The sequence below is a fragment of the Diadema setosum genome, chromosome 16 (genome assembly GCF_964275005.1).
Source record: "Diadema setosum chromosome 16, eeDiaSeto1, whole genome shotgun sequence".
Taxonomy (NCBI): Eukaryota; Metazoa; Echinodermata; class Echinoidea; order Diadematoida; family Diadematidae; genus Diadema; species Diadema setosum.
In genome coordinates this window covers 30,445,999-30,469,576 of record NC_092700.1, presented here as the reverse complement: position 1 = coordinate 30,469,576, position 23,578 = coordinate 30,445,999, and the positions used below count along the sequence as shown (strand labels likewise).

Sequence of the window (23,578 nt, the reverse complement as noted above, 5' to 3'; positions counted from 1 at the left end):
AAAAATGAAGGGAACTTGTTTTGCACAGAGAGTGTAGCTGCAATGGCTTTCTTTTTCACTATTACTCTCAATGAGTAAGATCATGCTTGATCTGTATTATTATGAACACCGAGTAAAAAAGAAGGAACTAGCCTGGGATTTGAACCTGCAACACCTACTGCTCTAAGTAGATTGAGCATAAGCTTTTCAATTCCAGGGCATAGTTGCCATTTTAGACACCAAAGGAGAAACTAACAAGAAGAATGCTGCCATCTTAACCCTAAAAAGACTGGGGGGGGGGGGCCTAAAAGGCCCCCCTCGACATTTCGCGCGATTACTCTGCAACACGCAATGCTCTCGCCGCGATGCTTTATGACTTTTTTCTTTCAAGTTTCCCGCACATTTTGACACCAAATTTGTGACGCCCGGGGGTACGGTTCAGAAGTTACGTAACATTTTGTACATGCATGTGAGGCCAAAAATGGCTCAAAAATGTGATTTTGTGTACAAAGTCAATGCAAATTGATTTTTTTCACATAATTCATATAAATATGCTTATTTTTACTCTCAATGGCTAAAATTAATTTGTTTTAGGAGTATTATGCTTCAAAAAGTGTCTGCCACAAAGTTTGTTAAAAAAAACAACAGAAACAAAGGGTCGAAAAAACAAAGAAATACATAAAAAATTCATGAAACAATAAAATAAATAAGAAATTGATTTTGATACCGAATTTTTTTTCAAGTGCATTTGCTAAGAATGCAACAAAGAGTAATTAGACCAAAAATGAGCACTTTTGGAGCTTTATTTACTGATTTAGATCAAAGAGTCTGATTTCTCGCATAAATTAGCATAATTAATCAAAATAAAATAAAAGAAGACTATTTTGGAAAATTTAAATATACAATCTTGTAGATACATCACACACTACCATTGTGAAAATTTTCGCGGCGATCGCGCGATCCACGGCCGAGATCTTAAGGGGGGCCCTTTAGGCCCCCCCCCCCCGTCTTTCGAGCTACCAAAATAGCCCAGTCTTTTTAGGGTTAACATTTTGCTTTCCAGTTTTTACAAGAAAGTTCATTCCAACAATCCGACCTTCTGTGTCAAAAGAGGAGCACCACACAAACTTAAGTGTGATGCAGCTCCCATTATACTGCCATAAAACCATCACAAGCTCACAACTACATGCAGTGGCCTGTACTCTAACCTTTATGGGTGCATTTGAGCGTTCTTCTATTCAAAAAGCATACCATCCTGCACCACATCCATGCCAGAGGAGCGCTCTGACGCTCCTACAGTGTAATATACCCTACTATACCAAGCCCAAAGTGGACCACTTCCTGATGTGCTCAAAAAAACGTACCAGACAATGAATGAAATTGGCATGAGAAGAATGCTCTTAACACACACTACATCATACTACAAAGAGTTGATTCTCTTGGGAAACCTGTAAATAGTGTAAGCGTGCCAGGTACATGGCCCTTATGGTACAAAACGTGCAACTCCACCTCCCCCCGCCTCCCACCCCTCGAGTCCAAAAATAACTTGTGAGGTTTGCTTTCTCCACAGAGCGCTCAAACACTTAAAATCTGGAATGGCATGATACAGTACGGTATGGTTTAGTTTGCTTTGGTTCTCTTTTCAGCGCTACCAACACCACCTTTGTCACTGCAGGCCACAAGTCAAGACCCTCCCCCCCCCCCCAAAAAAAAAAGGGTGCATACATGCATGAGATGGCCCTCTCCTTGACCTCTTGGTCGATGTCAGCGGCTTTGAGGCGGGTCAGGGTGCAGCCGTAGAGGTCCAGCACAAACGGGGAGAAGTCAAAACTAGATTCCTTGTCTGCAATCAAGAGAGAGATTCACATATCAAGTTAAAATCAAATCCAATTTCCTTAAATTGTCTGGAAATATGATGTTATACGTGATGAAATAAAACATTACATCGTATAGTATGTGAAAATACACATTTTACCTTTGCCCTCAACATTGTCCAGCATACTTTACAGGGGCAACAAGTGATACAATGTCACATCAAATACAATGTATCTGCATCTCCATGAGATACTTTATGTTAGTCAACATTTCCATTACGTTTAACATTCATATCTCCAACATTGTCACACATGCTAAGCAACAGTCGACATCCTGGTGTATGTACAATATATGGGTTTTCCCGATTCGCGATAACAAAAACAAAAAAACAAAAAAAATCTGCTTCATTACACTAACTTCCAAGACTTATGCTAACAATTAAACAATGATATTGGTGGCCAATATAATGCGATTTGGAACAAAAAAGTAGTCAACCATTTCCAAGTGATAACCAACAATACAGAGTGTAGCATGTACCTAAAGGTCGGATGACTCTGACCAGGGTCTGTGCAACAAGGAGAGCTTCTGAAGTAATCTTGTAGAAAGGATCACCGGCTGCTGCTACAACAGGCTGCAAGGGAAAAAGATATTGAGATAATAATACAATTACTACATGTGAATCTGACATGCTAGTTAGCATAGAATACCTGTTAGAGACTACTGTCTCACTCACGTTCAGCCGTTTTTGTCTTGGATAGATCATTATCTTCTTCAAATCTTATTTCACTTTGATATTTATGTGACCCTGAGCCTGATCACAAAGCCAACAAAAAGTCACCAGACATGGATTTTCAGTTACAGGTAGATTCTGAAAGGGCAGACTCGATGCTTTAGGATGATGTATAACGTAATACAAATGGAGTTTCCTAACCCATCTGAGTAATGGGAAGAAAGCACACACTCTGGAAGAGAGTGTACTGAGAAAAGAGGCTTTGAAATCTAAGGTGTATTCAAGTGTTTAATCCTCAACAAGCTGTGCTCTGCACAATGAATGGACAAAAAAACAGGATGTATCACCCCATATAGGAACCACAATCAAGGGATCATCAGGTTAACCTGTTGAGGACGAGTCCAAAGTATACTCAGGCAGGAATCTATGGGAAATATGTGTTGTAGCAAAATCAGCCCGTCCTCAGCAGGTTAAGCTGAAATTTTGCACTCTATCAGCACATGATATTTACTACTGAAACTAACTTTCAAAGCAGTAGCATCATCCATTCAAAATTTCTAATGACCATAAACTTTGTACATTCACATTTTAACTGCCCACACAGTGCCTATGGCTGTGGTATGGTGGTAGTATTAAGACTTACTGGCACGATGACCGGTATGTGAGGGTGGAAGGCCTCCGGATTGTGGTTGATGAGGAGACAATTCAGGAAGGCCAGTGCATCAATCTTCATGTTGGAGCTGCTGTTCTTGTCCCTGGCAAAGTGAGAATGAGATGCACATCATCATCATCGTCATCATTGTCATCATTGTCATCATCACCATCATCAGCATCATCATCATCATCATCATCAGCATCATCATCACCATCATCATCATCATCACCATCATCATCACCATCATCATCACCATCGTCATCGTCATCATCTCAATAACTTTACTGGTCCATCTCCAAAATTTTAGCTCAAACACCGTTGAAATATCCTTCAGGGAAATAAAAAAAAAAAAAAAATACCCTTGGTGACTGGGCCCTCATGCTGCTCCTACTGTACATTGTATTCAATAATCTCCCACGCTGTGTTTTATCTATACATATCTGTACAAAGAAGTACCAACAAAATTGTAAAAATTCTTTGTACACTAGGATAGGGCTTGCTGCCTTTTCAGCCCCCCCCCCCCTTCCCTCATACTGCTGCTATTTCACTGGGTTTTTTTTTTCCATTCTTTATCCTTCTGTTGTGTCCCTTATCTTGTTTGATGTTGCCTCCCTATTATTCCTCATCCTTAACAGGTTGCCCCCCCCCCCATGATCCTTGAATAACCACTGACCCACCTCTGCCTTTTGTCTGTCCACCTTCTTCCTGCTTTAATCCCCCTCCCTTAATACCTGTTTGGTTCCCTGCCCTTGACTTCTAACCCATCCCTTTTGTTTTCTTTGTTCTGTGTCCCTAGCCCGCCCCTGACTGTGCTTGTTGTGTGTAGTCCTTATATGCGATTGCCTTCCCTGCCTGTTTGTCATTTTGCCTCTGATGAAGATCCTGCTAGGATCGAAAGCTCATGCCCCCTTTTGACTCTTCTATAATAGCTGTGCAATGTGAATGTCTTGTGTTGCCGTCGTCGTCATCATCATCATCATCACCACCATCATCATAATCATCACTATTACTATGAACAAGTGAGTGTTGCTTGAGTGTGCAGGTTTCCACAGTGAGGGATGTAAGTGTGGACAGAGTTTTCTGAGTCAAGAGGACTACTGGTAGCTAAATTCTTCTAGAGAGATCTATAGATAAAGAGCTGAGCAAGCTTGACCAAAATTTCCAAGAACTGAGCAGCTGCTCGGGAATGGACGATTCGGAGCAGACTGATCAATGATGACACACAGTCAATCTGGTCCTTGGCCCCTGAGCTGTTGCTCAGGTCCCAGAACTTTGATCTAGCTTGCTCAGTTCTTGATAACGCTACCAAGAAAGAATGTTAATACTGGTAAGCATATGCATGCAGACATGCATGCAGTAGTGTATACCAGTGATCGATTACAGCACAAACTTTTGATTCCCATTAGGAATTAAGTGTAATGACCCTAGGTTAACGAGTTTAATCATACAATTTCAGCTGTAACTTGTAATCAGACCTTATATAAGAAATGCATCAGCATATTTTCACTCTTTTATTTCAAAGTGGTTTTACATTTGTGAATTTTACTAGTAAGAAAAAATAAGTATTATCCTTCTTCAAGAAGTTTCTTTTATGTTTACAATAGTAAATGAATAGGGATTACAATATGTTTGACAAGTGCGTGCCCAGGGGTGGTTTCTCACACAATAAACACATTTATGTATGTAAACTGAATTAGTGGTACCATATATTACATCAAAGCGTAGACTCACGTGAGGGAGAACTCGACGCCCGGCACCAGGGCGGGGATGTGAGCGGTGAGGGCGCCGGGGGAGACGACGATGAGTTCGGTGAGGAGGTTGAGGCATCCCTGGCGCGTCTTGGTACTCTTCTCCTTCATCTGTTTGTGCAGCGCCTTGACGATGTTGGGCACCTGTTGTCTGAGGATGGCCACGGGGCTGGGCAGACAAGAGGGGGTAGGTGGCGAAATGAATAAGGGGAGTGAGCTAAATCCCCCAAAACATGATAATAGATATTTTTTGAGAATGCCTGTGCAAACTTAAATCTATGTGCCATGGTGGCTGGCATTAAAGATCCTCAACTCTTTCCTTCTCCTTTGCCTGTTTACTTACTGTCATTCCTGCCCGATTCTTTGTTCCTTCCTGCCTAAATGTTTGTTCCTTCCTTTCTTCATTAATTGATCACATTACATCTTTCTTTATTCATCAATCTTTCAATCTATCAATCTTTATTTATTCATCAATAAAAAAAAAAAGTTATCCTTGATTCATCATTTCCAATAGCACTCTCTTTCTTTCTTTTTTGGCTCTACCTTTCCAAGTTGCCTAGTTATCATTTTTTGTCATTTCTTTCTCAATTTAAAGCTGTCCTTTCTTCTTCATAACTTGTATCCTAACAAAGCCCTAAACTGACAGCTGAATACATTAAGATTCCTCGTGCTAATCATGAAATACAAGGCACTGAAACCAATCAGCTGAATGATGCAAGGACGATGCAGCGACGCGAGACTGTTGTCATGACAACATACCCCTCCTCCTGCTCCATGGCGTCAGGGTCGTAGCATCCCGTGTTGATTGGCTTCGTCTGGCGCAGCAGGGTGATGTAAGCGTGGAAGATGTCAGCTTTCACATTTTCCTCGCGCTCTGTACATTGCAAGACATCAACATGCAAATTAACATTATGATAATCATTCAAAAATTGCCAAATGAACACATCTTTTAGATGACAGCCTCATCCTTTTGCATCAATGAATTCCAACTTTCAATTATCTATACAAATAAAATTATCCCTAAACCCAATATAGAATTATCTGTATGTGTCAATTCAATCACTTGAGGTTGTACATGTACCTGTCAAAGCCAGCTACTAGTGATTTGGACAGGGTATTACATTGATATATTAAATGGGTTAGTCAAATACCGGTTAGTGATTGGCTAAACACAGTCACGTGATGGAGGCACATTGGTTATGTTCAGCCATGGGCAGAACATTTTTGTTATGTTCTCCCATGGCAAAACATTTTCACGTAACAAATGACAAACGATACCAATTTGCCTATTCCATACAATGTGAAAAAGCAGATGACTGATTATTGTAATGCGTATGAAAGTGTGATTTGAAGGACCCGCGCACAGTGCATTTGGCTCTGCGCGAGCGATCGAGTGCGTTGTGCTAGTGGTTGACGTTGTGAACATGGCTTGGTATTTGACTAACCCATATAACATAACAGATGATGACTTTTGTTGTCGGGAACATGTACCTAATATTCCACCCGAAGGGTTTGAAATGCTATATCGGGAGGCTATAAGTCCCTCAATAGCATTTCAAACCCTTCGGGTGGAACATTCAGTATGTTCCCTCCCCCGCCAGCCATCAGCTATATGATGGTTCCTAGATTTTCTTGAGCAGTCACACATTCTCCAACATCATTATATAACACTTTATATTACAGCATCAAAATCTGTGTGGCTACCTCACCCTCAACTTGTGACACATTTACATTTAAAGTAATGTTTGTTACTTTTTCAACACAAACAAGGACATATTGATGGGGCAAACATATTCACATGATGCTTATCTCATATTAGAAAAATCTAAAGAAAAGTGGGGTGTATGATGGAAAGTGTATGGATAATGTTAAATCTTGATAAATAAAAAGGTATTGCAAAGCACACATCAGCAAAGAAGAAGGGAAGAGAAATTAAAAAGATTTCTGACCTTTGAACCTTGCAATGAGGGCAGGTGAAACCGTACTGTAGAATTCCGTTAGCATCTCGTGCCTGGATCCGATCACTGCATCAAGGCATTTCGCTGACGCCCGCCTCACCTTCCAGCTCATGTCGTCATCATCACTGTATTCATCATCACTCTCACTACAATAGGGAGCAGCAAAAATGAATGACATTTACCCGTGAGCAAATACACTTCAAAAATTAGACACAATCTGACAGCAATTCTGTGAGCAGATGGCTATTGGAAGTACAAACATTCATATGACTTGACATGGGCTCATCAAAATTATGGCACATTTCACACTTAAAAAAAAAAAAAAAAAAAAAAAAAAAATGAAACTATAGAAATGAGCCCTATGCTGCGTGAGCAAAAATACCAAATAATTCCACTTGCTGTTGGGACACTATACTAAAGGCAAATTCACTTGTGTGAAACAGTGAACATGGTGAACAGTGGAAAGAAACTGTCAAGACAATGATATATTCTATACACTAAAACATATAAGGCATAATCATTTAATCTACTGTGCCATAGTCACAGAGTTAGGCAATTTGCATGACAATATGCATGTACAAACCCCAAAAAACTGATTGCAAGAGAGATAAATGTATTAGTTTTAAATGTTAAAAATGTTGTCTTGTCTAACATGAGGTATGGTTGCATACAGGGAATATTTCATCTCCTACCTTCATATTCTCTGTCAGCCTTATTCTTCTACCTTTCTACGTATCTATACATCCATCATATATCTATGTATCTATGTATCTATCTATCCATGCATCTATCTACCTATGTAATCATCTATCCATATATTCATCAATTTTTCTATCTGTTTATCTACAGTACATATCTATAAAACAATCTATATATCTATTCTATATCTATTTATCTATTTATCCATCTATCGATCTATCTATCCATCCATCAATCAATCTATCCATCTATCTATCCATCTCACCCTTCTTCCTCTCCTTCCGTATCCATGGCGTCTTCTTCCTCGTCATCGTCTTCATAGTTGTAGTTGGGATCGTAGCAAATGTACTGTAGGCAGAGCTCTACCACCTAGTGTGGGAAAATTCGAAAAAGATATACACTCATTTGAGGTAACCCCCATCTTGCTTCATCAAAAGCTCCTAGGCCTGGGAATAATATTTTATTTGTAATGTAACAGGCACACAGACACAAATTCACAGACAGTTTTAATCAAATCCATGAGTTAGATTTTGTCTGAGGACTTTGTAAACAAGAGCAAAATAGCCGTATCTTTGATATGTGTGTGTCAGCCAGGCTCATATGGGATGCCTGTTGGTGTATATGATCTGCCACACAGTTTTATGCAAAGGAAATTTGCAAAATCCGTGGACTGTATCAAAACTACTTTTGTAGATTCCAACCAATGACAGCAAAAGCATATATATCTGCCGTAAGTCAAGTTTATGTTGCATTCATGGAAATGTGTACTTAATCTGTCAAGCAGGCTCAATGGTGGCCCACAGCGTTTTCTCTTGGCAATCACACAAGCTGTCATCTCGACTGATTTTCTTAGTGTTTTTATCACCATCTGGGGCTACTGTATTTGAGGTCAGGGGAAATAGTTTCTTCTTTTAGGTATTTCAGAATGAAGATATGCTGCAACTTGGAGATGCAGCGATTACAGTACTCTCCTGTAATTAGACAGAATTGCAGACAGATCATCTCGTCCCATCCGTACAACATTGGTGTTCATGGTTATCAACGGACGTCTACGAAATTATCCTTCATTTACTACATTTCTAATGTTTAAGAGACAAAATATTTCCACACGACATAGATTCAGAGTCATGTTTCATGGTGATGCATAGCACTACAAGCCATGATAAAACATATTTTTCCTAGTCCTGCAAAGACATCTTTATTGGTTAGTTTCAAAATGTTCTGAATGTATACTCACCGCTCCGATGTGTGGGGAGACTTCCTTGGGGCAGCGTCTCACAAAAGACTCGAAAGCCTGTCAAGAAACCAAAATTGAGAGTTTTCAAATCAGTGTGGAATAGCAGCCAACACAAAGCACAAAGGAGAGTTGAGATGCACATTCAGTCGAAAGAAAAAAAAAATACATCTTTGCCATAAAAGAAGACTTTTGTAAAGTAACAAATAGATAAGACAAATATTTTTTATTACATGATAAAAAAAGTACAATCTGACTACAAAAATACAACATCCTCATCACATTCTTCAAATAATGAGCTCTTTATTAGTGAGTTACCCCCATTTGAATAGCAAACTGGAGTTCTGCCTTCGAGAGATTTGGGTTACATTTTATTCCAATGTCATCATCCTTGTTCAGTGTAAAATGATTTGGATTTTTGAGAATATTACATGTAGTTTGTCAGTTCAAGGACCACAATAAATTCCACAAAGCTATAAATGGCACTATCACTTTATGTACCCGGGTACTAAATAATGTAAAATGACATGAATTGTCTGGAATGTCCCTTTAGGTACATCTCCCTTGCAGTGTGGGTTCATCCCACTCTTCCCAATACCTGAATGCAGTACTCTCGTAGTTCGTCGTCCTCGTCGATCTTGCAGAACTTGACGATGAGGGGGATGATCCTCTCCAGGTGCTCGCCCACACGGTGCCCGGCCTGGCGGCTGAGATGCAGAAAGACGAGTGAAAGGTCAAAGGTCAAAGATTATGGCAATGAAGCTAAGGCTCTTAAATCCTGGCTCCATTGGCATCCACATGGCACAAGTGTTCATAACGTGTATCCTTTACCATTCTCTTGAGTCTAACCATTACACTACTTATTGCCTGCCCCTATTTCACCAGATCTCTCTTAAAACAGTGACATAAATGACAAGTCATCGCTTGTCCGGCAGAAGGGCCCAGCACGAAATTTCATCCCTAAAATCAAATTTTGGTTTGTGACATAATTCAACAAGAGTTTTGAAAGCTCTTTAATTTGATGCAACCATCATTTTTATGGTGATTTTTTGAGCATGCAAGCCTTAGGGCCATACTGCAATAAAATTGCACCCAAATCTTGTGAAATAACATGGTATTTCTGTCCAAACTGTAAAAATGTTGAAATTTGGGTAACGATCCTGATTGCGACCCAAAATGACATTTTCTTCTGAATGCAATGAGAATGGTACTATTGACAGCAACAACCAACCTGATTGCCCCGATGCACTGGATGTAGGTGCGGGTGGTGGAGGAACTATTGTTGGCACTCAGTTCATTCAGCAGGTAGTCCATGAGGTCCCAGAAGAGTTTACTGCTGCTGCTCAGGACCAGGTGACCTGTCACATGATCAAAACATTATATCAGGTGTTAGAAAAGGGGGGGGGGGGGGGAGGGAGGCACACAGGAAGGTGGAGTGGGGCAGGGGTACAACATCTAGGATATGCATTGAAGGTACTGTTTACCATTGGGAGCAGTGATTTAAAAATGTTCGAGATATCACATTTCATGCACATCCTAATATATAAAAATTTGCAATAAAGTATAAAATACAAGGAGATATCACAATTTTTCTGAATAAACCATAACTGTAGACAGTTCAGTCTAGAAACATTATAACTAATGTTCACGTTTTGTATATTTAACAATACTCAACATGAATTACACTGATTCCAATTCTCACATTGGTTGTTTCTATCCCTAACACACATTTCAGAACTATTTTGAAGCACTAAAGCTGGGTTTTTGTTTAGTCTGCAAATGGTAAATTATGCCTCTGAACCTGCATTATGTCAGTCAGTTGGGGGGGGGGGGGGCGTTCTAGATATGTCCCGATTTGAAGTGTTCCATTACAATCTGTGTTTGAATACATTGTGGTGGCATGAATGTTTAACATAAAAAAAAGGGGAGAGGATATTCTTATACAATGGAAACAAGATTTTCAGAGAAGATACCGGTAGGAATCCTACACACTTTGCACAAGGCCTACAGCACGCTCTTTAAGTGTTCAAAGCAATGTACATTGTAGGAATGCATAAATGACTTATTGTTTATGTTTACACATGGGTTCAGAATAGCAGGAAAAAACATTTCAACATTATAACAAAATCAAAGACAATTTTAGATATTAAGACCGTGAAGGATTTCCTAATTTTTTCTTTTCTTTCTCCATTCAAGTAGAGGATATTTATGGGAAAGGAAAATACAAGTATAACTATTAGTGCTTTTATGTATTTTCCTTCTCCTAGTTCAGCAGCAGGTTGCCCAAACTCTTGGGAGGCCTCCTCCATGTCTTACCTATGGCGATGATGGTCCTCTTGCGAACAGCCATCCGGGGGCTGGCCAGCTGGGGGAGGAGTGAAGACTGGATGGATGGGTGGAAACTGACCAGCAGACCTGACGGGAAAAAGATGGGAAGATTACCAAGTGATTGGGGGGAGGGGGGGGGGGGGAGGAGGAAGGGGGGTGTTGCAAAACTTGTGATCAAGCAAAATTAGAGGATAAATAATGATAAAGGTGGTCACAACTTCTGATAGAGGCAGAGATCTTGGACATGACCAGTGACGGAGGTGGTCAGAACTCATATCTCAGAAAGACAATGGATCATGTGGACTGGACTCAGGGTTGTAAATGCTGTGACAGAGATGGACAACCAACTCACCATAACTTCTTTTGCTACCCTCTCTACTTCACCGGAGGAACAATTGTAGCACACAATCGATGTTAGCAAAGCACTTGATCACATAAGATATCAATGCACAACTTATACGATCCCCTTGATTTTTACATTTCATCAGTAAACCAGGTTTGCCAACCAGATAAAAAGTACAGAAACAGAAATGCAGACGCACCAATTAAAAAGAATAAAAATATTAGAGGCAAAACTCACTTTCTTTCTCAAAATTAGGAAAATTGCCTGTACCAAGCATGCAAAATCAAATTACAGAAAAAGAAAAAAAAGACATACCTTCAATCTTACCAACATATCGAAGTTTCATGAACAAAAACAAATACTTAAAGGCATAATTTACCATTTGCAGATGAAAGCATTAGTGCTTTAAAATAGTTCTAAAATGTGAGTTAGGGATAGAAACAACCACTGTCAAAATTTGAATCCGTATAATGGATGTTAAGTGTTGTTAAATACACAAAATGTGAACAATAGTTATAATAAAAAATGTTTCCAGACTAAACCGTATACAGTTACGGTTTATTGAGAAAAATCCTGATATCTCCTTATATTTTAGGTTTTATGGCAAATATTTCATATGGTAGGATGTTTTATGATACAAAAGACCTACACATATGCATTAAATGTGATATCTTGAACATTTTTGAAATCACTGCTCCCAAAGGTATACTGGACCTTTAACACCATAAAACATACATGTTGGCAGCTATGGTAATCTATTTGCTCTACTCTCCTGCAGTAAGCTGATAGAAATACATGTATCTAAGACTACCTGGGACAGATCACTAACTTATCAAAGTGAGAGTTGTATCTGCTACGTCACTACTGACACTTGACTCTTTTTTTGCTACGACATCTCAACCCGTTCCATACTGAATTCTGAGATCCCAATAGACCTAATACACAGGCCAACAGGTTCACGGAGGCAATGGGTTAATAGTTACCTCCAAATCTGCTGAGCAGATCACCCAAGATGTCCAGGGCCTCCAGCTTGACTGATACGTCCTCCTGCTGTTGAACAAGAACACAATATAAATCATAATCCCCTTACTAACCTCAACCTATGTCACTACAAGTACAGGAAAGAAAACGTGGAAATGCTCATTCATATAGTTAGGAGAGGATATCATATGTGGAGATAAACCATTGCGAAACCTTTCCAAGTAACATCAAACTATGTTGTCTGAGGCCATAAATACAGTTTACAAGTCCTTTCTTGATAGCAACCACTTTTATATGTATATCAGCTACATTCTGTTTGGACTGGTTGATTACAAACATCCTCATTTCAACAGTGCACTTGACAGTGCCCTTACACTGCCCTGAGTATGTGGGATCAGGGGCCCGTTTCATAAACTTGTCTTCAGTGACAAGTTGTCATAGATGTGACAAGCTACTGAAATCCTTGCATCTGATTGGCTGAGAGCAAATTTGTCATAGAAATGTGGCAGTTGTCACTAATAACAAGTTTTATGAAACGGGCTCCAGGATGATAATGTCTTTGCATTTCAATCAAAAAATATTCTGCTGGTTATTCCACCATTAAATTTGAAAAAAAAAAGTCTATTAAATGTTATTCTATTAGAATATGATTTACATATTGGCTTTTTTTTTTTCTCATGGAAGAATATAAGTAATTTCTTCATGCCATTTTCAACTTCTGTATCAAGATGTGATTAGGAAAATGAATGTTGATAGTCAATGTTAAGCAAAAGAAAGTCTCAAGTTACCATGACAATATAACTTACAATCTTGTTGGGTTTTTTCATATATAAAAGTAAAAGAAGACCAACATTTCCTGCAAATTTTCAAATTAGAGAACTGCATTAAGGTATGACTGGGTCAGTGGTTAACTTTTAGCAACAAAAAAGTCTCAAGTTACCATGGCAATGGCGTTGGTCAACCTGCCCGTGATGCTCTTACAGATGTTGGCGGCGAGGGGGCTGGACGCAGGAGGGAGTTCATTGATGACAGTTTTCAGGCCTGGGTGGAAAGGAGACAAAAATATGGAGATATATTTTGTGAATGCAGGCAGAATATAACACTGTACATACAATGTAAGATGATTAATAGTCTCAAGGGGAACAGAAAGACACATTCATTTGGGACATGGAACAAATATGGAACATATAGAATACATATCTCAATGTTATAAAAAGCTGAAGTAGCATTACAGTGATGCCATCAATTGGTATCATCTGAAGAAGACATTTAACAAGAGATGAAAAGGAGAGAAAATGTGGGGTCAAGTATACACCTCTCTCACCCCAAACGCCCCCCCCCCAAAAAAAAAAGACAAAAAGAACGATGACTGTGAGTCATCTTGAAAAGTACTCAGTGAATTTGTTTCATACACTACATATACAAATAGGACTTTCAAAGTTTGATAGATGAAATATACTACAGTCATCTTGAAGCACTTGGTAGAAGATAATGCTATCAAACTGGTGAGCAATATAAAATATCTTTTCTTTTCCTTTGTGAAATATCTATCTTTGTGGAAGTTTTCAGGAAAATCTCTGACTTTTTCTGTTAGATCACATAAACAGAAACTACAAATGCTGTGATGTGATAACGTTTGTCCTAGATATTGTTTTGACGCACAACTTGTAGTTGTACATCAACGGTGTGGTCTCGTCTGCATTTAGCATTCTAAGGGAGATGTCCCAGTTTAACATTGACACGCAGGACATGTTATACTTTGGATTAGCAGCTGCTTTCCAAATCATGAATACTGTACATACATTTGCAAATGCACTCTGCCTCAACAAGAAAAATGAGTTGAAGGTGTCATTTCAATGTACAGTTTATATGGTGATGACTTCACAGTACATGTTCTATATCTTGAGCCTCCACAGAAAATACCCCCCCCCCCACAACAACGAAAAAAGGACAAAGAAAAAGTAATCTGGAAATGTGGCCAGCAGTGATTGTGACAAAAACCACTCAGTGTACATGTAAACAACATTGGACAATGGGTGGGGGGAGGATAACATGTACAAAGTTTCAACATTTTTATTTCTTTTTAACCAGTGGTGTCACAAACTACACTTGAATATAATCATATAGACATTTAAAGTATCAAACAGCAGTTGCATAGAATTCACACATGATTGACACACAGACAAGTACATACATTGCATATCAATCATCATATCTGTCAACAGCAAAATGAGTTTAACAGAGTTTTCTATATCTGTCCATGCTTCATTTAAAAACTAAACCAAGGGGTTCACTTTGACAACATCACTGTTTTGTTTCTGTTTGTCTGTTTATTAGAATATTATATTCTTTTTTGTTTTGAACAATCTGGAGCATTGTCAATGGTGCCGAGCATTTATCGGAAGTTGCTACAGTATATTATTGGGCAATCTTCAGCCAAATTTCAAATTGCCCCACTGAAATCACTCTGAGTCTTAAAACCGTTTCTATCATTAAAAAAAAAAAAACAAACAAACATTTTTCAGTCATTGCCTAGGGGATACTGGAAATAATTCACATTCTTACCACTGATGGAAACAGTGTCCAGATACAGCCATATTTGCTTTGAAATTTTCCTCAAAGTCTTCCTACTTAATATCACAGGTGAGAAACAAACCTAGTCCTTTGACGTATAATCTAAACTGTCTCGATCAAATTAGCCAGTTTCATACAATGTAACAACTTTCATACAACAATGTCTTTGGCCTGAATGCCACAGTTGGTCATAGGTTATTTTTATATCCTGATAATAAGTACACATTACATACATTTTAATTTCTCATTTAAACTGGTCTTGGTACATACTAATGGGGAAGATGCATTTTGTATGTTTTGGTAACACCCCTAATGAATAACCTGAATGCAAAGAAGGTATCCTAAAAAGTTAAAATTTACACATTTTGTGACTACAACAGTGTAGCTTTCATACATTGCGCTTTCCTTTTGTTTTTATTCTTCATCTAAGGCTACATTGTATGACACATAAAAAAAAATAACAAACAAAATTCATGCAATGGCTTTTTACTTCAAATCTGAACATGAAACGTCAAACAACTGCGCCGCATGTGTATCAAGTCAGGACTGTCTTTGATTGTACTTTGTAGACAACATGCATGTAATGTCCATATTTACATGTAAGATGTATGCTGTTCTATCATCACAGTGTGCACTGTCTATCCAAAGTAGAATACATCATCACGGAGGGAGGTCTTTAAAAGCAGAGAGAATACCATCTGGCCGAGACAACAGGTCATCCGATTAAACTCTGCGTGTCCCGTGGTCCCACGGTCCCATGTCGTGCCAACAGTGCGGGGACCACATTGTGATGCGGATCACTCCCAGGTTGTAACCATATCCCCCGTCCCACTAGATTACCCAAATGACATTTCAACCACTGCAGATATCACTTGTACAGGTATCATATAACAGCCACTCAAAGCAATGTCACACAAATAATTCAGTTACAAAGTTATGCATGCCATGTACACACTTAAAGGGAAGATAAATCCTAAGAGCAATGTGGATTGAGTGAAAGCAGCAATATTAGTAGGACGCATTACTGAAAGTTTGAAGAAAATCGGACAATCGATGCAGAAGTTATGAATTTTTAAAGTTTTGGCGTTGGAACCGCTGGATGAGGAGACTACTAGAAGTTATGACGTATGAGTGGACAACTATACAAAGAAAATATAAAGAAAATTCGACAAAAATCCATTTTTCACGAAAATTACAAATGCCATCAACTTGATACTGACATATGTTAAGGGTAGCAATTCTTCCCCCTGCTTTCTGAAAGCGGTCGGTCAAGTGCTCTTTCATAATGCTTGAAAAATGAATTTTTGTTGAATTTCCTTTATATTTCCTTTGACGTGTGGTCCTCTCATACGTCATAGCCTCTAGTAGTCTCCTCATCCAGCGGTTCCAACACCAAAACTTAAAAAATTCATAACTTTTGTACCGATTGTCCGATTTTCCTCAAACTTTCACTGATGTGTTCTACTAATGTTGTTGCTTTCACTCAATCCTCATTGCTCTTAGAGTTTATCTTCCCTTTAATTGGTTCTCCTCTAAGAAGCAGTACTTAACCAAGTGAAAAAAAATACTGAGATAAAATGAAAAGTATACACTTTGCAAGTCCCAAGTGGATGGGTCTTTATGAATGGTACAGTGTATGTGAATTTACCAATTATACCAAATAAGTAGTTTCAATTTGAATTGCACCATATTTACTCCAGCTTTAAGTTCTTACATTGGTTGCCTGTAAGCAGAGAATCTAAAACTCTGTTGATTGTACCAGAGCTATTCATGGTACAGCACCAGTGTACATACAGGAACTTGTAAAGTTAAAAAAAGAATTATTTCAAACATCTTATCACCTCCGAAGTTCACGGGATCAAACATTATTAAAATATCCATCAGGGAAATCAAAAGTTACTCTTGGTGACAGGGCATTTCCGTATGCCGCACCAAAATTATGGAATAATCTCCCTTTGTTTGTAAGACAAGCAGTTTACAATAAAATATGAGTTTAAGGTCAGGTTAAAAAGTTATCTCTTGAAGTAATGTATTTTATGTTTAAATTTCTTGTATGTATGTTATTCTGTAATGCGCAGTAGAGTACTGTACAAGCTCAAATTTTCGCGGTGGTTTTATTTTCGCGAATCGCCTTTGAACCGCAAAAATAAGTTTTAGTTAGTTTAGTAAGTTTAGTTAGACCCTCGCAACCACGAAATTAACAACACGCAAAAATGTCCTCCAAGTAGCAATTCGCCAAAATATCTGTACGCGAAAATTTCAGCTTGTACAGTATATTATTATAGTAGCTGCGCAATATAAATGTCATTTATTATTATTATTATTATTATTATTATTATTATTATTATTATTATTATTATTCTGCAATAAACTTAATTTGAATACTTTTATCTGGCTTGCTTTTAATTGTATCAAACTCTCACAGAATCCCAGGGATGAAAATTGCATGGAATGAGTAAAGGAGGAGGATAACACAAACATTTAGGCTGCATTTATCATCTTCCCCTGTTTCCCTAGCTTTCAAAAGCCGTTTCCGAAGCCCTTTAGAAACGGCTTCCAAAATAGTTGCGTTTATCAACTCATCGCGAACACGAAAACTGGCCTTGTCACTGCGCAGCTGCATTGCGCATTTTGACCCAAGGAGAAGGCATGGTTCGTAACCACAGTACAAAGCCGTTTCAAAACAGCTTTGCGTTTATCTCGCTTCAAAGGGCTTCTAGAAACAGGTTTCTGGAAACCTGTTTTGGAAACCTGTTTCGGAAAGCACAAATTTGCGGTTTTCAAAAAGGCTTTTCGAACCCCATAATCAAAACAGCTTTGTGTTTATTATCTTGTATAAATTCCCTGAAAGCCATTTGGAAAACCTGTTTCTGCTAAGAAAAAGAGTTGATAAATGCACCCTACAAGCTGTCTACAAGTTTTCTTTACAAACTAAATGGCGTTTCTTGATAATTCTTAGTTATCATAACATCATACATGACATGAAATGATTTACAGAACAGTACCGGTACCAATAACAGGTATTTGATGTGCCAGGCATATTTGCCACACAGCTTTCATACCACAGCATTAATGTGATAGAGTTACAAAATATACTGTAAACGTCAATATTTTCGCGCGATTAATTTTTCGCGCTGAGCGGCTCGAAAACGTATTCGCGGGTTCTTAAATTCGCGCTCCGCAGCAGGTTACTTTACTGTAGCACACATTCACTGCTTTCATCCAAAGCCTCTGCTACATAGCTTGCTATGCCAGCGTACGACAAGCGACGTAGCGAGCGGCTCGACTGCGAGTACAAGCACTCAAATACGTAGTACAGCTGTGACTGTAGTACCGTAGTCACGGGGGAAAGTAGCATCGGTGCGTGCGGTGCACACATGCATGCTACAGTACACAGCAATCTATCGTCTCTTCGCACAGCGTAAACATGCCTGTACATTGTACTACGTAGCAGTATCATCGATGAAGCGCACACAATTCATCCCGTTCAAAATGTGCATAGAAAATTGTGAAGATATATTCGTGCGTTTTTGAATTCGCGCGAGCCGAACGTAGCGCGAAATCCGCGAAAATTAATGTACCGCGAAAATTTCCACGTTTACAGTAGTCAGTGCACCTGATATTGAAAAGAATTACACTTGATAACAACCTAAACAACTGTATAAGATTTGTCCCTGAATGAGTTACCAGTATGCTCACTTCCTTCATGTTCATTTAAAAAAGTCTGGAGGCATATGTTCCGCTTTCTTGAAGCAGACGTTTTCAGATTTTCATTCGCAGAAATTATAAGCACACACAGCAGATAGAGCTAGCAGCAAACCCAATACCTGGAGACATAAGTTCATGAATTTTTACGAAATCCTTATCATGATTTATTTTGATAAATTACTAAACTGACAAGTGGAAAAAAGAGCTAACATTATCACATACATTGTATCATATGAATGATAATAATGTTGCACAAATGTGCAACATTCAAAGTCACTAGGAAATGTATGATATTTCAAAATTCTAGAAGTTAATCCTAATGGGTTTGAAGCTTGAGTGCTTGCATCGGGATGCATGTGTCAGGATGATACTGATCTCTAACAACAGATGTCCCTGAATACCACACTGACAGTAATCCTAATACAGTACGGGGTTTTGATGTTGAATGCCATGTGCAGTGAACTGACAGCAATTACGAATACCAAAGTTTTCTGAAGGTCATGTTTGTTGTTTGTTTGCTTTGTTTGGGGGTTTTTGTTTGAAGGTGATAACATTTTGCTACAGAAAAGATTGACTGTAAAACCAGAAATATTTGCGGCATGAAACTTCCGCTCATTGCCACTGGCATTCAATGCATTGTCATTTTGGGTAGACAAAAACTTTTGCATGCATTTTTATTTCACACATCTCAGCTCCTCGCAAAATTTGTGAAAATTTCTGATTTTACAGTTTTCAGCAGGAATCATATCCATGTTGAGTGACCTTTATCAGCTCAGAACAACACAAGTAAAACTCATATTATATGTGTTATCAACACAAACAGTTATAAGGTCCATGCCACAGACAAATATTCTGCAAACATTAATATCAATCTGTGGCAATAGAACTACTGTATACCCAAGACTTTACTGCTAGCAAAAAGCACTGGCATAGTACCATCATAAAACAGCAGGATATCATCAGAGATCAACCCTCCCACTTGCCGAAATGACCATTTAGACTTACAAGGGTCCTACAGAAAAGTGTTGACTTTGTTTTTTTGCCCCACCGTGTGTTTTAGTGGCCAAGGGCAAGCGGGCAAGTGTACATCTTGCACAAAGAAAATGGCTCTGACCAAATTCAAAATCACAGCACACAATTACCTCTATCAAACCACACTTTACATGAGAGGTTGACATCAATGATGTCAGCATCACATCTGAAGACATATTGGTGGCTGATCTACATGTACATATACTGAGCCCTCTATTGAGGACAGGGGGTTACTCTGCTGGGGACATACAATGTTGTGTTGAAAAGTGACGTGATAGCGGCAATACAACTTTTGTAGCAGAACACATTTGTCTCTGTCCTTGCGAATTTCGCATCTTTTTTTATATCACATTACTTCTTCTCCCTCCTTTCACGTTTTCGCACCACCGACTAGTTGATCAATTCACCCTGCGAGCTTTGTGCAGACACCAACTCCCATGCTCTACTACCGGTACATGTCAGTGCAAACAACAGAGCAAGTGTGACCATGCATACTAACATTCACAAGTTCTTTATGCATAGTCTTCATAACGTTTAGCAAAACACAGAATCTATATATTTTTATAGTTTATTTTATATGATTGCCTTCCTATTTGTGTCTTTGACAAAGGAAGCTGCGTAACCGTCACGTTTATAAACATTATCAAATAATCATTCATCAATCAAGCAATCGACCTACCAATCAATCGATCGATCGATCGACCGACCGACCGACTGACCGACCGACCAACCAACAAACGAACGAATGAAAGGCTTACCAATACTGGAGATGTCTCTCAGCTGTTCCTTGTCAGACAACATGTTGTTGCATAGTGTATCCACAATGGTCTCAACCTGGTACTCTTTCACCTTGGACACCAAGGGACCCAAACTGGAAGAAAAAATGACAATGCATTATATAGTTTTATTGGAGAGTCAAACTGCAAGGTCCGCTCCATGAAAGTCTCCTGTGAGACTTTTCGCTCATAAGACACACTTATGAGAGACTTTGTGAAATGGATTTTACTTCTCTACACAGCAACATAGTGACATAGGCCATTCTGAGATTTATGTAAAGACTTGTACATTTGTACATGATGACTTCATGAAACAGACCTCAGGTAGTGTGTGGAAAGAAAGTTGGCCCAACTGGATTGATCTTCATTCACTGCCCTTCAAGGTACATTCAAAGACCATGACTAGCACAAGCCTAGAATAGAATCGCCCATCAGCAAAATATGCATTGAAGCATACACTCATACATTGTAGGTAATGGTTAACTCTACACAGTCAAGATTTTCTGGCTGCAGGCATCTATGCTGTGTAAGCATACCTGCCAACATTTCAAGATGAAATATCTTACTCATGGATTGCAAAAATCTTATTTTCTATGCAAACTGAAGTTAAGAATCTTACTTTCGGTCAAATCTTCAGAAAATACACATGAAAGGTATATCTAAATATTTTTTTAAAATCTGATTTCTCTGACAGAAAATCTGATTTTGCTATTTTTAACGTAAAAAATCTTACTGAATCTGATAAAATCTTACTAGTTGGCAAGTATGTGTAAGGTGCTCTATATGATTCGCTATGGGGATTCCCAAATATATCTGAGTCGGGCCAGCCTACCCATTACATGATCTCCCCATGCTAGCCGGTTTTTAAGGGAGGTGAAAATATGCTTCGTGCTACCTTTAACATAATAATCTGGTTCTAGATACAGAATACTGCATCATCAGCTCAGAATATGAAAGATGCTATATTTTCTGCATGGTTAAACATTCTTTTCATTCTCAACTGATGATGCACTGTCTGCATATTCCTTTCTCACAAAATAGATTTTTTTTTATGACACTAATGTATGTAATTTTTAATCAATTAATTAATTTATTTATTTATTTATTCATTCATTTATTTATTTATTCATTCATTTATTTATTTATTTATTTATTTATTTATTCATTTATTTATTTATTTATTCATTTATCTATTCATTCATTCATTTATTTATTTATTCATTTATATATTCATTTATTTATTTATTTATTTATTTATTCATTTGTTCACTTTTTCATTCATTCATTTATCTATTTATTTATTTATTAGTCTTGTTTTCACAGGATGTCAATAGGATTTGGAAATATCAGCTCAGGAAACCATAACAACAGATACTTAACACATAAAACAGTTCAAAAATTACAAGTATTTGACAAGATCATCACTTCTTTTTGTTTTAAAAGTAGTCTGCTGAAGTGAATATGAAGAGATGATGAGCTACAGAAAGTAATACAATGAATAGAAACAAGCATGCTATTCTTTCAGAAAAAAAAAAAACATCTTTATGATCTATCTAAAATAAAACTTTAACACTTTAAACAAATCTGAAATGCACTCAGATGTCAAAGGTGCTATCTTAATATTAGTCATGTTTGGCTCTTTTTTTTTTCATACAGGTGTAGATATTTCCACTGGATAAAACTGCAGTTAGTAAGAATTGTAATTTCTAAGACTCCTCTTTTCAAAAACAAAGTGAAATGCATCTTCCACACAAGCTCCGCAAGAAGCATGGTATAAGATGGGATCATAAAACTGTGTAATTGTCACATAAAATCTCACTGTACTGACGGTATAATGAGCAGTGTTTCTAGTGAATGTTTTTTTGTGAATGAGGAGGTCACAGACACTTTTGCTAGATGTTGTTTTTGCAATTTGACAGTGAGGCTATCATAAAGTGCACTAATGCCTGCCCATTTACGATATACATGTGTGTTGTTAAATTCACAGCCCTACAGTGATTTGCAAAATTTGTGAAAATTAAACCCTCACGAAAACAACAGCTTTAACAGTATTTTCATGAATTTTGCAAGTCAGCCATTATTTGCAAGATTAACAACTTACAAAAATATGCTGTTCCAAAGCATAAATGCTTTGCACATTCTCCAAAAGGTGAAAAATTCCCAATTTTTCTCTTGAAAATGATAAGTATTTCTTTTCATTCCATCAATATGGTTCTGGGCAATTCCGCGGTTAGTAACGTTACATTTGAACAAATTTAGATATTTGTTTTTACTACTAAATTACCATTTATTCATTTCAAGCCAAAATTATGTCAAAAACATGTTCATCATTCCCAGGTTTATGATACAGAAAAGAATGAATACAATCCAAGAAATAATAGCATTGCTATGGCAACTTAAAGGGCTGGTTAGTAACGTTACGAAAAAAGGACATGACAAAAAAATCAAAGTCTTGTCACAAAAAGTGTGCAAAAATTCAAGTTACTTCAAACAAAGTGTTGCATTAATTTCAATTATTGCATCATGACAAATGTTCACACAATGCTTTTTAGCAGTTCGACCAATAATTTCTTAGCTAGACCCCCAAAAGCATGGTTAGTAACGTTACGGTTAGTAACGTTACATTTGTCCAGAGTAATTCCGCAGGTCATGTCACCCTTTTGTAATTGACAAAATGTCACATGACTTCTAGAGTATTTAAATGTATTTATCTTTTACCCTTTAGCAAAACTTTGAGGAAAAAATTTCAAAGGAACCCACTGTAATTTGCATTTAAGTGAATTTCAGCATCCCCAGTCCCACATGTACAATTTAAATGATGGTTTTAGATCTCGCGAAATCAATAAATACGAAAGATGAAATCTACTGAATTTGAAAGACCTTAATGATTGGTGAACATCCATGGCATTAGTTGATACCTAGATTAAAGAGTAAGATAAAGAGGCACATTTCTTTTATCCATGTCATGTCCACCTAACTGCGGAATTGCCCTTCTCCATTTTCAATGTCAAAACTTGT

General features: G+C 38.0%; 1 protein-coding gene across 1 annotated transcript in view; it reads right to left on the bottom strand.

Annotated features, from left to right (window-relative positions):
* LOC140239988 (cullin-associated NEDD8-dissociated protein 1-like) overlaps positions 1-23,578 on the bottom strand; it is a 55,081-nt gene that overhangs the window by 22,569 nt on the left and 8,934 nt on the right. Inside the window, exons 4-17 of the mRNA XM_072319797.1 lie at positions 20,543-20,655; positions 13,411-13,511; positions 12,473-12,539; positions 11,135-11,233; positions 10,050-10,176; positions 9,417-9,525; positions 8,822-8,878; positions 7,850-7,953; positions 6,877-7,031; positions 5,687-5,801; positions 4,911-5,096; positions 3,168-3,279; positions 2,332-2,425; positions 1,705-1,822 (exon numbers count right to left, since the gene is read on the bottom strand). Coding sequence (XP_072175898.1) covers positions 1,705-1,822; positions 2,332-2,425; positions 3,168-3,279; positions 4,911-5,096; positions 5,687-5,801; positions 6,877-7,031; positions 7,850-7,953; positions 8,822-8,878; positions 9,417-9,525; positions 10,050-10,176; positions 11,135-11,233; positions 12,473-12,539; positions 13,411-13,511; positions 20,543-20,655 — 1,557 coding nt within the window. The remainder of the gene's footprint in view (positions 1-1,704; positions 1,823-2,331; positions 2,426-3,167; positions 3,280-4,910; positions 5,097-5,686; positions 5,802-6,876; positions 7,032-7,849; positions 7,954-8,821; positions 8,879-9,416; positions 9,526-10,049; positions 10,177-11,134; positions 11,234-12,472; positions 12,540-13,410; positions 13,512-20,542; positions 20,656-23,578) is intronic.